Source organism: Magnolia sinica, chromosome 8, assembly GCF_029962835.1.
Source record: "Magnolia sinica isolate HGM2019 chromosome 8, MsV1, whole genome shotgun sequence".
NCBI classification, from domain to species: domain Eukaryota; kingdom Viridiplantae; phylum Streptophyta; class Magnoliopsida; order Magnoliales; family Magnoliaceae; genus Magnolia; species Magnolia sinica.
In genome coordinates, this window is record NC_080580.1 from 75,874,212 (window position 1) to 75,890,833 (window position 16,622).

The 16,622-nt window shown below is 37.6% G+C and overlaps 1 protein-coding gene across 3 annotated transcripts; it reads right to left on the reverse strand.

The window, feature by feature from the left end:
• Positions 1 to 524: 524 nt before the first annotated feature.
• On the reverse strand, positions 525 to 1,850 carry LOC131254063 (dihydrodipicolinate reductase-like protein CRR1, chloroplastic). 3 transcript variants are annotated; one of them, XM_058255095.1, is made up of 5 exons: positions 1,684 to 1,850; positions 1,509 to 1,583; positions 1,255 to 1,320; positions 865 to 960; positions 525 to 732 (listed from the first exon to the last, which is right to left on the reverse strand). In XM_058255095.1, the coding sequence occupies exons 1-5, from the start codon at positions 1,735 to 1,737 to the stop codon at positions 607 to 609; spliced, it is 417 nt and encodes a 138-aa protein (XP_058111078.1). In that variant the 5' UTR covers positions 1,738 to 1,850; the 3' UTR covers positions 525 to 606. The 3 variants fall into 3 exon arrangements, with proteins under 3 accessions (XP_058111078.1, XP_058111079.1, XP_058111080.1); XM_058255096.1 differs by having other exon boundaries at positions 855 to 960; XM_058255097.1 differs by lacking the exon at positions 1,509 to 1,583.
• Positions 1,851 to 16,622: the final 14,772 nt, after the last annotated feature.

Genomic DNA, 16,622 nt, shown 5'->3' on the forward strand with positions numbered 1-16,622 from the left:
TTTCCCAAACAATATATTGCAGAAAGAGTGTTTTTTCTTTTTCCTCTTTTCATGAAAAACTGTAGAAAGAATGTTGCAGACTAAAACTGCCTCTCAAGATCAAAGCCATGTTAACTACTAGCACATCACATTTTGGATATTAGTGAAGAGCTCCGTTAGTCTGACTAAACCGTCAAATGTATTAACGAGTGGTGGAGACTGATGTCAAAGTCCAAATTACTTACATTTCCATAAGGCATGATTTGCAAGTCTTTTATTCGTTTGGGAGCTCAATCAAATTGAATTGCAATGAATTAATCCAGTAAAAAGGAAATGGCTAAAGGACGGGTGGAACCATTGTAATTCATAATGACAATCACACCCTAATTTCAATTCAATGAATCTCCTATTGGACTCAAAATGATAGTTATGGTAATTTGGTGGCTAGTAACACATCAACTAGTGTCCCGTTTCTGGTTCCCTATTTATCGAACTGACTATTCTAATTCATTTCAATTGAGCACCCAAACACGCACCTGGTAATAACTAACCAGGTAGAAAGATACAGCAAGTATTTGAATTGAAACCTTGAGGTTTATTGTTTTTGTTACAATTTTTCTCCTCATTTCAAGTTACCGATGCATTAGGTCCGGATTCAACAATCTCTACATTTTTGTAGTGGAACAAGGCTGAAATAGTGGCTTGTTGAAGAAGTACAGAACCAACAGAGAGCATCAGCGCAACAAGACAACCCTGTCAAAGGTACGAAACAACTGAATAAGATATTTGCTCAAACATAGAATAAAATCAGTGGCCAGGATCTCAAACATTATCATCATGCAATGAAGATAAAATGAAATAAAATAAGATCTCACCCAAGCTCACCATGCTGGCCTTCTCACAGAATGAAGATAATGTTGTCACTGTATCTACGCTAATCCTCGGCACATAAACAACACTCCTCATGCCAAAGGCCATCGCCTGACCACATCAATAATAGAGAAAAGAGGCAAGGAAATGTGGGCCACAATCGTATTGATGATGAAATGACATCAATTGACATATTACAATATAATAAAATAAGAAAAATAGAGAAAAAATCAATGTAATTCAAGACACAGGAAATTCCCGTGACTGGAAGTCACCGAATCATACATCTACATAGCACAATGTATATTGAATGGTGGACTATTCAGGAAATTCCTATCTCTGTGAGTATATGTTAATAACATGCCACATGACAAGTTCAAGTTTAAAGTTCTAAACAAAACCAACCTGTTTCACATTGTCATAAACTGTTGACAAGTCGATGAAATCGATGACCACACTAACTGCTTTCGACTGCCAAAGGATAATGAATCTATCAGCACAAAATACGTAGGGCGGAGTCCGAACTGGCATCCAAAAAGTAAAATTCTAAAATCCCATTACGAATAGGTGCCAGGATTCACGCTCCATCGTTACTGAAAGTCACCCTCCAATAAATAAACCATGCAAAGAACATAGAAGAGATGAAAGAGGCTATATAGCTGAGAGATGGAACCCAAAACCATGGTCAAATCACTAATTATAGGTATTTCCAAAGGCTCCTCCATATTACACACCTACAAAAAAGACACCAACACCATACACTAGTTAAGAAAAATGATTCAGAACATTCAATTCAAGTACTGATACTTCAGTAGGGAGGAGGAGCAAAAGAACCTTCCCAACATCTTCTCCCACAAGAACAGAATCCACAGCACCAGCTACATCCATTCCTCTGGATTTAGTTACTACAACTATGGCAGCCCATCCAACTATACCATCTTCCAGCACTCTGAGTTATCTCCCTGTTTAAAAAAATATCAATGAAGAGAGCATAAAAAATAAATAAATAAATAAAAATAAATAAATAAATAAAAACTCTCCCTGTTAAAAAATATCAATGGTGAGAAAGCATATAAATAAATAAATAAATAAAAGTGAGATTTTTATTTTTATTTTCAATCCAGAACAAGCCTAATCTGTGCTTTTTCTATACATTCACCACCTTCTAAATCACATTAAGTTGAAGATTTCTTCTACTAAAGCAAAAAAAAAAAAAAAAAAAAAAAAAAAAAGAAACAACCAGATTTTTCAATCCCCATCAATCTGAATACGACTTCAAAATCATCTCAAGATGCTCCAAATCTCTAAAATAAAAATTAAAAATTAAAAATTAAAAATTAAAAAATAGAAAATTAAAAAATTAAATTAAAAATTTCTTCTAATAAAGGAAAATAAAAATAATTTTTTTTCCAATCATCCTCAATCTGAATATGGCTTCAAATCATCTTGAGAAACTCCAAAACTCTGAAATAAACTTCCTAAACCGCAATGGAAATAAAAAATTGAAAATATCAGTTTCTTAACAAAAACTAAAAGGAGATAGAATTTCACAAATGTTAACAAGTACCAAAGGCATTATCTTTTCTTTTCTTTTTTTCAATTTCTCTGTTTTTCCTCCAAATCTAAGAACTACATCTAAAAAGAAAATTGAAAAAAATATATATATATATATATTCAAAAGATCTAAATCATCAAACCACCAAAAAAAAAAAAGGTAGAAAAAAAAAATAAAATCCCATGAAACAATCTCGACATCAAAATGCAGCTCTTGAAACCCTCAAATAGCACATGCAACTCAAGAAACGCTACAAACATAATGGAGTTCGATGAACCCTCACCTTACAATGCATGAGGATGAGATTGAAAGCTTTGCCCTAAATCGATAAAATGGGGAAGGAGGAATTAGAAGAAACCCTCCGATGCGAGCGTGAGAACCGAATAGGTCTGCCATTGTAAACATGAGCTCGTTGAGATCTGTGAATCTAAAGGGGAGCTCTCTCCTCCAGCATTTAAATTGAGAAAGAGAGGCTGTCGGTTTTTGGAGAGAGAGAGAGAGAGAGAGAGAGAGAGAGAGGATGGAATGGGGGAGGCGTAGAGAGAAAAAGAGGCCGTCGGTTTACAGAGAGGAGGGAATAGGGGAGAGAGAGAGAGAGGGAGGGGGGTAGGTTTTTATTTTATTTATTTTAGTTTTTTTACCAGGACCTTCGTGGGGACGCGGATTAGCTACTGACAGGTTGAGTAGCGAGACTCGCTGCTGAAGTGACGTCACCAACTTCTGTGGGCCCCACCATGATGTATGTTTTGTATCCACACCGTCCATCCATTTGGAGAAATCATATTAGGGCATAATCCAAAGAATGAGTCAGATCCAAATATCTAGTGGACCCCACCACAGGAAAAAGTGAGGAGAAGTTCTAAGGGCCACAAAAGTTTTTGATCAAGCTGATATTTATGTTTTCCCTTCTTTCATGTCTAATTTAACACATGAACAGGTTGGATCTCAAATAAACATCATGTTGGACCTTCGAAAGGTTTCAACGGCGGGCGTCACTCTCTCCACTGTTTTCTGCTGTGGGGTCCACTCCAGCCTTGGATCTGCCTCATTCTTTGTATCATGCCTTAAAATTGATCTCTCAAAATATATGGACAGTGTGGATACAAAACATATATCATGCTAGGGCCCACATAACTTGGTGATGTCACTTCAGTAGCGAGTCTCGCTACTCAACCTGTCAGTAGCTGATCCGCGTCCCCTTCGTGGGCGGCTGGTTTCGTTACGGTTGGCAGAGGTAACTTCCATCCAACGGAAATGATTTTCGGACGCTCATTTCTTTCCACTGTAGGTGGCCACGCAACCCGTCGGCTGTGCATGTTGGCCACGTCGAAAATGTGCCGGCAATGCTGTCGTTTCTGATAGTATACATAGGTAAGAACACGCTGGATACTTAGGTACTCAATCATCAAACTTTTCTATAAAAATAAATCTGAAGCTCATAAATTATCAAGGTGATATGCTATAGATACCTTTATAAGCTTGTTGGGGTTACCCGGTAAGTTGGAATTCATGGGCCTGAGAGATACCAGCATAAGCATGCTCAAGACATCACTAGACCTTGACCGAGGTTTCAATTCCAACCACTAACCGGAGTGCTTTTTTCTGAAAGGGTACTAGTGATCCGACCCTTAACTTTGTGATCAGATCGTTGCCAAGAGAAATAATCAGGATTTAAAGCATCTCGCTTACTGTCAAAAGATGTGATCTCCATTATAGTATGGGGTGTTTGTAATTGATGAACCACCAAATGTCTTTCCCTTCAAGCATGGAGATGAGATGCGTTTTCCATAACAAGAAATTGGTTGAATTCAACTTCAAGGAGACATAGTTGGCTACGTTTACCACTGTTGTCGGGTATGGGTAGGGCAATGTGGTTAAGGAGGCAATTGCAAATCATGATGAGGCTGCCATTACTGTTGGAATGTGCAAGTTCTCTCTCACGACTAAACGAGTTGATTACTATTATTAGGGATCAACCTTCAATCAAGCAGGAACGAAAGAATGAAGCACTCAATAGAGTGTTGTAGCCATGATACCATTTAGAAGAACAAAAGATCCATTAGAAAATTCTCTAGCTCGTAAAGTGTAAGAATAGAGAGATTTTTATTTTATTTATTTATTTTTGACTATGTTCATTATTTGGAATACAAGGCATGACTCTTATTTATAGATCAATTTTACATAGAAATTACATAATGAATTAATTATAGAGGAGTTACACAATTGGAATAACTATATATAAAGGAGTTACATAATGAAACATTATACATGAGTTATACAATGGAATATTAATAAAATCGCAACACTTAAAGCATGGAGGAAGGATAAATTGACTGTGATTTGCTGAACACATCGTACATGCCATGTGTGTACAATTATTTCCTACTTACACTAATCTCGCGATTGTGGCGGAAGATGATTTGAAAATTTTTCTCTTTTAGATTACCGCTTGATCCCTTGGCAAATGGACTAGGAATATTTTATCACACCCCTCGCCTACGGGATTGTACAGGTGGTAAATGGGGAAAGGATGTTGACCGTAGGTTTGTGTGTAGGGTTCACCCACAATCTAAAACTCAACATATATGGTCTAAGACTTAGGGAGGCCATACCTGACATATGCATTGCACATTGGACGATACTCTACTAGTTTTATAGCAGCTTTCTACTTTTTGCCACACATATGCATAGGTTTATTGATGGCCCATTCACAAAAAGTTTCCGAGAGAGAGAGAGAGAGAGAGAGAGAGAGAGAGAGAGAGAGAGAGATTTTAGCTAAGATCATCGGATATATGGTGCAGAGAGAGAGAGAGAGAGAGAGAGAGAGAGAGAGAGATTTTAGCTAAGACCATCGGATATGTGCATGCACCATCCAAAGTTAAGCCTATCGTATCAGTAGTTTGGATTATTGCACCAAACAACCTTCTTATAAAAACTACATGCGCGGATATGCGTAGAAAGTACCACCTAATTATTTACCTCTTCTCCATGAATGGTGAAAATGTAAATATTATTTACCTCTTGAAATTGATTCCCTCTATTTGTTGTATTAAAAGTTGTGCTCCAAGTAGGAGTGGCAACGCACAGGACTAGGGCACCCAACCCAAGAGACTTGAACCTTGCCCGTAGCCCAACCCAGGCCTTAATGGGCTAAAGAGGCCCTGGTCCTAGAGGGCCAGGATGGGCTAGGGTTAGGGCTACACAAGGTCTGGCCAAGGCTTGCCCTATAAGTTAAAGATGACTTACATGTATGATACATGCACAATTTGTGTATAATTGGTAAGTGTGTATTTATAAACCATCTTAATTTTTTAGAGAATTAATAATAATAATAATAATTATTATTATTATTATTTTTGCATACCTATCTCAAATAAAATCATTTATCAATGAAGAAGAATACCTCACCCAATTATCCACCATATGCATGGACTATTGTATTTGATGTCTTAAATCTAATTAGATTTCATGTAGATTTTTTTGCAAAATGCGAGATTACGGGATTTGTTTCTGATTTTAAGATTCTTTCCAAGTCTATATATGTAATGCCCTGAAATTTGGGGTCGAGCCACACTCAACTTCCAAGTTCCTGGGTGTCACTTATATCCTAAGTGTAGTAATTTTGTATATAAATCAATTGAATGAGCATTAAAGGGATCAATTGAAACATAAACCATAAACCACAGCTAAGCTACTGAAATAAAGGCGACTAGTAAATACGAGTCTAATAGGAAACATTATACGGGTCGCACAAGGCGTCACCCAGCAAAATATACATGTAAAATGTCCAAAAGAAATGGTATGCTAAATCCCTTCACTCAACAGCCCTTTGTCAGCCCGTACGGTCTATGGAAATTCGCCCATAAGCTGGAAGTATGAAAGCTCCTCTTCCTCATCTATGTTCGCTTCGCTCAGCTTGCAGAGCTACACATCACCTACATCTAATGAAGTGTTTGGTTGGTGTTTTAAAATATTGTTCCAGAGTGGAAGTGAGTGATCAACTTATTGGGTGTCATTAGCAATGAGTTACACCAAATAACAATTCCATGATGATATTAATGAAAAGCATATGTTTATAAATTTCTAACTACTCTTGTTAATGCGTATTCATAAATTATCATATGATGCATGACCTCACCAACAACACTCCCTCAAGCGACTTCATCTAACATTCGCACATACACTACAGGAAATTGCTCTTTTACCGATGACATATTTCGTTGTTATTTTATCTTTTTTTGTCGATAATAATTATTACCGAAGAAATCTGTTGTCAGCAAGATCATCGCAATAAGACCGTGGCTAAAGGATTTTTCCAATGAAATATGACTTCATGGGCAATAATAACACAAATACCGATGACTAAAATCGTCGGCAAAACACGTTACTTTTGGTAGGAAAAAATAATATATTTCGTCGGTAACACAACTTATACCGACAAATATCTTAGTCAGTAAAGTGTAGATTAACACCATTATCGACGATTATGTTCGTTAGTAAAAAAATAATACCGACGAGTATGTTCGTCAGTAACACAGCTTATACCGACGAATAGTTACGTCGGTAAAAATATGGATTAACGACATTACCGACGATTATGTTCGTCGACATAAGCCCACTATTACCGATGACATAATTCGTCTGTATATCTCATATAGAGATCGTTGCTATAGATTTTTGTATTACTTTTTACCTTCGAAATAATTTGTCGGTATAAGTTTTAACCTATTATTACTGACAAAATATTTCATTGGTAATAGTCTGTTTCTTTTTTGTTTCATTTGTTTTCAAATTTTAGGAAAAAATTCCTGATATACATAAATACACCTGTTACAATACATTCATCATATTCACATCCACATCCATCCATCCAAACACAAACTACATCCATCCACATTTGTATATAAAATATATTATAAATAAAATAAAATAAATCTTATCCACATGCAACCCACAATATTCATCCATGCACAAATACATACAAGTTAAACATTCAAAAATAAAATAAAAAAATCATGAGGATGAATGTGTAGGTGGTGGGGCATCAGTGGGAAAGCGTGCAACTAGATCCTGAAACATCTCCTGCATCCATCGCTCATGCTCTGCCCACATCTCCTCGGTCCTCCTCTCCTGATCCTCTCTTCGCCTCTCCTCCTCCTCCTTATGCCTTTCCTCCTCCTCCCTCTGCCTCTTCAGCTACTCTTTGATCTCATCGTCGGCGAGCCGTAGCTGCTGAACCTCTCTTTCTGCCATATCAACTCGGCGTAGGGTGCTCTCCCCAACGACGGATCGGCTAGAGGCAACTCTACCAAGTGCCATGAGCTTGGCACCATAGCTAAGCCCATGCACATATCCAGAACGGGTGCCAAGCACCTCGCTCAGGATATCTGGCTAACTCCGCTGAGTACCATCACGAGTGGGCTGACTGTGTATGGTGTCCATCGCCGCCTGTAATGAAAACATATAAATTTTTATAATGAATGATATTATTATAAATCAATGCAATTAAATTTTACAATGTAAGAATTTTTACCCAATTCTTGCTGACTCTAGGATGTACCCATGATCCTGTCGCCTGGTGACAGTGAGTCCCTCTGTAGAGGTCTACTGATTCAAGCTCCTGGCCAGTGATAGAATCTCGCTGCGCAATCGAAAGGACAATAGAATTAATATAAATACGTAGAAAGAATATATCAACTTAATAATTACCAGTAATTTCTTACCATGTCATGATGATGTCGTACAAATGACTTTAAACCAGCTACGTGGTTCACTTCTAACTTTTCCCTACTCATAAAATTTATTCTGCTCCTTTTTTAAACACAATATTCATAATCATTGTTATTAATTGAGAATTTAATTGTTAACTTAAGACATTGTAAATATTTAATTATTATTTGAAAAGACTCAAACGAAATCTCTCGCAGAGTATCCGCTAGTCGTTAATGGTCACGTGTGGCGGTGCAGATAGTATGGCCTCCTCGTGGGTCCTGCACCGCTTATATCGCTGGTGTAACTCACCGCGGTACTCCTTGAACTGCTCCCTGATATATAGAATACTCAAATTCAAGACAAATTTATCTTACAGTTTCGTAAATAATAGATTAAGGCAATAAACTTATCAAGAAAATAACTTAACCGTAAATGAACTTTTACAAAATAAAATTTAATTTACTAAAATTTACCGTAAGGCGCTAATGGATGAGCTGTCGTATATCATCTGTCATGTCTGCCTAATGGGGGGAGGGGTGGGGATCAGAGATCGGCATAAGACACTGACCTCCAACATAAACAACCTAACATTGTCCCCAACAGGTCTAAGGAAGTCCTGTGGGAACTCTACCGTCACCCTACCCTCACGCATAAGTCGATCTAAAACTAACCCACGCGTGGGTCCACGTCCTCGTCGGCTGGTCGACGATGTTGTTACAAAAGAAATATGTAAGTCTAAACATAAACAGAAGTCACTAAAAGAAATATATATCTAGACTTACATACAGTGCCCAATGTATGCGTAACTAAGAGATCAGACGCTTGTGATGTAACATGTGACATCGATGTTGTCTCCGTCCATCATGAGTGGAAGGGGTAGATCCAGTGCGCGAATGACCTGATCTCCCACCTGGTGTCATCACTGAATATGTGTAAACTATGACTTATAAATTTAAACAATGTCAGTACAAGTGTATGAGCATCAATATAATAAACACATTAAACTTTACCGTGCAAGTGGAATATACTAAAATATTATACAAGTAGTGTTGATGGTAGAATGCATTTGTACTTATGCTTAGAGAGATTATTAAAATATGATTAGACCATTACACTATAATGCAAGCAGAATATAATAAAACTGTAAACATTCTACTAATTTTGTAAATTCTATTACACATTGTCATTTTATATTAAATACATATAATAATTTTATTGTAATATGAAACAACTTCGGAACAACTATCCGAAGTACTCCCTACATAAGTTATCGTACACTACAGAAGTATATGTCAAGCTATGTGAAGCACTCGACATTGTTACAGCCAACATGACAGTCACAATAGGAGAAATCTAATCTCTCAGGACTCCATTCAGATGTGCAAGTGACAAAACCGTATCTTTCAGATGAAGTTTCCTGTGGTTATATTCCTCCACCAGGTCTGAAATTTGTTTGAGATTATAGTCTTTCATCTGGGTCATCGTCAATATATTCCTGCATACACTTATCGACCAGACCGGGTATCTCTTTGGCCCTACTAGAAGAAGATAGGGCCGAAAAATCCATCCGCAACAACTGATGAAGTATGCTGCGTGCTTCCGCTACGCTACGGTTTGAGAAGGACATGATTATAAATTGACTCAACTGCAAATGTGGATTATAAGCAAGTCAATTAAAGAAATAAATCATGACTTGTAAAACATGTATATATGTAATAATCAAATTATTCGAATTAAAAAATGACATGTAAATCATGTGTACATTCAATAATCATCGTCTGTATCACTATCGCTTAGGACTATTTCTTCTTTACCATCACTATCGCTGATCAGTATTTCATCTTCATCGTCTGCAACGTCGTCATCAATGAAACTGCTATCATCTCTAACAATGTCATGTATTATTGAGGCATCAACATGATCAAGTGACACATCATCTCTATCCAATTGTATCACATCAATATCAACATTTGGATCAATCCCTCTACCCCCAAATGGCATGTCTTCTTGATATGCTTGATCAACCTTAGACGTTTCATTTTCCACATCCTCTCTATCTTCAACGTCTAGTTCGAGAACATTAAATACGTTCCTTGGCTTTATTTTCTGCACCACATGCCAAGAGCCGCCTAACTTGGTGTCAGCGAGGTAAAATACTTGTTCGGCTTAGCTGATGATGATAAATGGATCGTCCTTAAATTACTTCCGAGATAAATTTACGCTCGTAAAGTAGTCGTCAGTCTGTATTCCCAACTTATTTCCCACCAATCACATTTAAATAAGTACACACGCTTTCTCATACAATAACTCAGCTCAAAAATATCAGTCAAAACGCCATAAAAGTCAATTTCTACATCCTCATGCATTCTCTTCACAATCACCCCACTATTTTGTGTGGTCCTATACTTCTCATGCTCTTCAGTGTGGAATTAAATTTTATTTACAATACAACCTATATATATCTAGATACATATCTATCAGGGCCACACGCTAGTGAGTAGAGTACATCAGACGCATCTGCAGAGTCACTAGCGCGCAACATTTTCATCTATTATTACATAAAGAATGTAAATGTTTAGGAGTTTTCTTAGGTTTAAATATTGTGCAATACAACAAAATTCTAAGTGTTGTGAGATACATGGTGAAATCTTACACGTTTTGTGAACTATTCTGGAAACTGATCCTGATGCATTCGATCATAATTTGTAGGGTATTGAGACTTCATCTCCTCGATGTGTTCGCTATACATAATTGACACGTCATCAACAAGAAACATTAAGATCATCGTATGTAGAGATACAATTATCGAGGGAAGACTTACTCTAAGTACGACTCTATTTCTTCACAATTATGCAATACATACCACCGTGCTTTTGATTGATCCCCAAGGTCCATATCCTAAAACGTCGGGGATTCTAAAGGACGGACGTTATGTGTGAATACAAATATGAGTCCTTGTTCATGCTTCTGCCCTTTATCGGCATTCTAATCTTCTTGGTTGAATCTAGTCTCGATGCCACGAAGATAGATGAATCAAAATCGCAAGCACTCATTATCAATGAATGCCTCAGCAATGGATCCCTTTGGACGTGCCTTATTCCTCACAAATTATTTTAGTGTATGAAGGTATCTGTACACAAAACCACTATATTATAAGTATAAAAACATGGATATATGCTGTTTACGGAATATTGAATAAAAATTTTAATAGGTTATACCACCTTTCGATCGGATACATCCAACGATATTGTACTGGGCCTACAAGCTTCGCCTCGCACGGTAAGTGAATCGCTAGATGTACCATAACATCGAAAAATGCAAGTGAAAATATTCTTTCAAGTTTGCAAAGGATTACGAAAATGTCTCTCCTCATTTAATAACCTCTGCATTCAACGATTTCGAACATAAATCTGTAAGTGTTATACTTTCTAGATCCTATGATTGTCAAATTTTGTAGTGCCAAAACCTCTTGTAATCTTTGTCTTATGTAGCGCATCGATATATTCAAGACAATGCATCTCATGTACAAGGACAATGGTCTTTACTTCAAGATCTTCAAATGCAAAATTACTTGTTCATGTTCAAGTACAATATTAAGTGTGAATTTAAGCTTTCAAACTTCAAGAGTTTAAGTTTTTCAAAGCTTTATCCAAGTTAAGAGAAAGTTTCTTTACTTTGATGCTCAAGCTCAAGCTTTAATGTATCACAAATTCAAGCTTCAGAAGTCTCAAGTTCAAGCTTCTACATATGACAAGATCTCAAGCGTCGTGAACTTCAAAGAACACATATCAACTGAAGGAAAAGAAGTTTTAATGTTCATACATCATGTATAAGGTATGAATGATCCTAGATTGACCATAGGGTAGGTCATTTTGAATACATAATTTAATTGAGTCATTTTATAAGTGCATAAACTATTTCTCGACTAGTCTTGGACTATGTTCGACTAGTCCTACCACTGGCTCAACCAGTCCAAGAATTCCTCGACCAGTCCTAAGTTTGTTACTGATTTTCAGGAATTTTTGTTAAAGCCTTGACCAGTGCTGGAGACTACTCGACCGGTCGTGTGAACAGTGCTCGACCAGTCCTGCAGGCTCGACTCAAAGTCCGGCAACTAAAAATGGTTCCACATGGCCAATCGTGGACAGGACTTGACCAGTCGTGGAGGCCACTCGACCGGTCGAGCAGGGCCTATGACTAGTCGTGGAACGACTTTATCCTATCGCGCTCAAAATTTCAAAAATTTATTGGTCTTACAACCAGTTGTGCTGACCTCAGGACGAGTCGAAGATGCGATTTCTACACTTATAAATAGAGCATGAATTTCAGAGTTTCATATTTAATTCAAGCTAAATCAATACGCCGCTCTGAGAGATAAGTTAGTGATATTCTTAAGCTATCTAGTACTCATTTATATTCTCTTTAATTATCTTTCTTTGTATTTGATTTTGTATTCTGCATTCCAAGTATATTTGAAAGAGGGATTGAGGTATTCCCATTTCTTGGAATCAAAATCAAATCAAGCTAGCCCAAGGTGCTTTAAATCTAAAATCAATTTAGAACCTAGAACCATTTTATAAGTGAGTGTGGACATTGAACTTTTACATTGAACTTCTACTCCGATTTTCTTCTTCCGGGCTGCATCTAAAGGAGAATATCTAGGTATTTTACATTATTGTAAATTTCTTTCTTTTAGTTTCATTGAGATTATGCCAAAAAAAACCTCTCTGTTTTGGTTTGTCTGAGGTGATCCAGAAAACTCTGAGTGTGGGATTTTTGAATTGTATAAGTCCACTTGAAAGACACAATTGTGAGGGTTTTAGGTAAACTTTAAAAAACATATTTTCATAGTGAACACTAATATCCACTGTGTGAGGATATTAGGAGTGGAGTAGTTGTGTGGCTGTTTTTCTAAACTGTTGGTATGCACACAAGTGAACCACTATAATTTCTGGTCTTGTGGATTAATTGTTTATTTCTTTTTGTGAATGTTTGTAATTTTTATTTTTACGTTTGTGGAGAATGTTGTAATTTCTTTTATGCAAGTGTGGGAATGTTGTAATAGCTTAGATTTCTTTCCTTACTATTTATTTCTTTATTCCTCTGTATCAATTTGAGTTTTTGATACACAAACCTTTCTAGGAATTAGGTTGTCCTACCATAAACCTTTGGTTTTTGGTGTAAGGTTATCCTTAAAACAACATCTATATCAATCTATCAATACTCGTACATTTGAGGTTATATTTAATTTCAACATTGTGAGATTGTTTTTGTGCTATCTTTATTTAATTTGTTTAAATTTCGCTATTAATTTTTTTAATTTGGCATAGTCCTATTCACCCCCCCCCCCCTCTAGGACATATAGCTCGGCCTTTTCAAGTGGTATCAAAGCCTAATAGCTCGTTTTAATTGTCATTTCTTTTGGATTAATTTCCTGAACTAAATGATCTGAGCTTTGTAAGATGTCAAATTTTGATAGCCTTTCAGTCACTAGGCCTCCACCATTTGATGGCTCCAACTATGCCTATTGGAAAGCCAGAATGAGGATTTTCTTAAAATCCATGGATGAGAGCTTGTGGCAAGCCACAGTGATTGATTAGACCCCTCTTACCACTGAAGTAACTGGTATCGACGGATCCAAATCTATGAAGGTTACACCTTATTTTTCTTGGACCACTCTTAAGAAAAGTGAGAGTAGTGCCAATGCAAAAGCACTAACTGCAATCACTTGCGCATTATCACTGGATGAATTTAAAAGAATTATATCATATGATACTGCAAAGCAAGCCTGGGATATTTTAGAAATAACAGACAAGGGAACAACAATTGTCAAGAAATCTAAAGTCCGAATCCTCACAACCAAATTTGAGGAAATATGTATGGAGGAAAGTGAAACTTTGATGGACTTTTATATTAGATTGAATGACATTATCAACTCTATGTGGGGTCTCGGTGATAAAAACCTAGAAAGTAAAGTCTGTGCAAAGATACTACGCTCACTACCTGAACAATTCAATTCAAAGGTGACTGCGATTTAGGAACTTCGTGATATGGATAATATGAGGGTAGAAGAATTAGTTGGGTCATTAAAGACTTATGAGTTAACTTTTAAAGCTCCTAAAGGTAAATCCATCGCACTTAAATCTTCTAAATGTTTTTCTCAAGAAAATAGTAGTAATTCTGATTTAGAAAATTCTAAAGATGATATGGCCCTTTTAACTAAAAAGTTTTATAAGATTTGTAAAGGTAAAAAGAGGGTTAATTTTCAAAAACCTAATGAAAAGAAAAGATCGAAATCTAAAACCTGGAAATCTTTAAAAGATAGTTAATGTTACAACTGCCATAAATATGGGCATTTAGCAAACAAGTGTCTTAGAAATGACAAACCTAAAAAGAAAGGTATTTTGCCTACTTGGGATGAATCTTCCTATCACGCCCCAAACCTGGAAAATGGGCTCACAAAATTTTCGATCGTCGAATCCGGTGCCGACAGCCTTCGTAGTTCCCCATTCTCGGATCTTGGTACTCACATGTCAGATTCCGATCCTAGGATCCTACAAGGAGGATTTTCAGTGTGATTTTATTTTTTTGTAATGGAGCATAACCACAAGCAAAACCAAGTCACAAAACAACATCACCACGTATCCACTATATCAAAAACTTTAAGTACAAAGCTGGAAGGGAAATACAAGGTGATCAAAAAGCTCCAAAATGATCAGATGTGCGCTCCTGCCTCAACGCTGCTGCTGTCCAATGACACCTGCACGCAACAGTCGTGCATAAGCTTACAAAAGCTTAGAGGGTGGTGTAAGTGTGTGCGCAAGGTAAGTGCCAAGTGTACAATATTAGAGTAATATGAAAATATGTGGTTAAGTCCACGAATGCAATCAGCTATACCAAAACGATGTGATGTAAGGCATGAATGCTATCGGCCATACCAAGGCCATGTAATGCGAGGCCTATGTAGCCAAATGTTATATGTGAGATGCAAACCAATCATGTCAGTCCTCATCAAGTACACATATCAGTACAATTCCTCTCTGGATATCACCGAGGTCTAATACACCTTACACTAACTGCTTCCTCCCTAGCTGCACAGTCAAGCAAGTGGAAAAGACCACACTATCCGCCTGACCAGTAGTCTGCCAATACCTACCCAGCTCGTCAATAGCGGACTCATTTGCGATCTGGTAAAACTTAACCTAGCTTATAGCCCCCTCACTCTAGCGGATAAGGCCACACCCCCTTCTAACCGACCACGACACAGTGGGAGACGCGGCCTACTGGTATTTGGCACTCGGGCGCTCGTGTATCCACTCGGTCTAGACATTGAAGCATCTCCTGGTACCAAAAAGGTTCTGGGACTTTCACCCAAGGACATCCTAAGTGCCCACAGTGCTAGAACTAAGCATTTTTGGTATCCGATACGGCCATCCACGATGTGTCTGTGGAGCCACGACCCTGATGTCACTAGGGCGTGCAGTGATCACGACACACAATATGAAATGCATGACTCACACTGTCAGTCATGCAGCAATCCTGCGTGTACCACGCGATCATGTAGGGCACTCCGTCTCATAAAGAGTCCTGTAAATGTCTCAGCCCAATGGCTTATGCTATAATCAAACTTTCCTCATATCAAGCATACATATGATGCATATGGTCATGAATCATGGAGTTACACTAAGCATGTTATAAGGTGATGAACTCCCCTCACAACGAAGGTGGGCCTAGATGGCCTACGCACAACAAGTATGGGCCTATCAATGGGCCTAGGGAGATTTATAATACGGACATTAAACTAACATTATTCTTACAATGTCGACGTCAAACCAACATTGCTCCCAAGGCATGGCCCGCCACAAACCATGGAGAAATCACGCATTGCAATGGACTTAAGGACAACCCGTTGGGCCTCGACCCATGGGCCTTAGATATATCAAATGGGCCGTATCACATGGGCCTTACATTCATCAAATGGGCTACATTAATGGGCCTCACCAACGGGCCTTATGTACATTGCAATGAGCCATAACCCATGGGCCTTAGAATACATCAAAATGGGCCTAATCACATGGGCTTTATGTATCTCAAATAGGTCTCAACGGACGACCACAAGTACATCCATATGTACATGTAATAAATATATATACATATAAATGAATCATATCAAAAGATCAACTGGACTACACTCCAATTAACAGTGGTGAGAATGATTTCCACCATTAAAATCCTCAAGGCCCACTGTATCATTTATTTTCTATCCAATCTGGCCATAGGGTCACACAAACCTGGATTAAGAGGAAACAAATTTCCCAGTGATCCAAAACTTCTGTGAAATAAAAGGATTCAAGGGCAGACGCTTAATCCCCACTACTTTTGCTATGTGGTCCACTTGATACTGGTTCAGTGACATTTTTGAACTCAAGCCTTAAAACAAGCCTTCAAATGGTTGGACAGATTGAATGCAACACATGCATCATGGTGGGGGTCCACATAGACTATG

Bases quoted from the DNA above. Each gene is read 5' to 3' on its own strand.
- LOC131254063 (XM_058255095.1), bottom strand. From the start codon at position 1,737: ATGGATGTAGCTGGTGCTGTGGATTCTGTTCTTGTGGGAGAAGATGTT. The intron at 961-1,254 runs GTTGGTTTTGTT...TGATGTGGTCAG, and splicing joins TTTATGACAATGTGAAACAG to GCGATGGCCTTTGGCATGAG. The intron at 733-864 runs GTGAGCTTGGGT...TACCTTTGACAG, and splicing joins TCTGTGAGAAGGCCAGCATG to GGTTGTCTTGTTGCGCTGAT.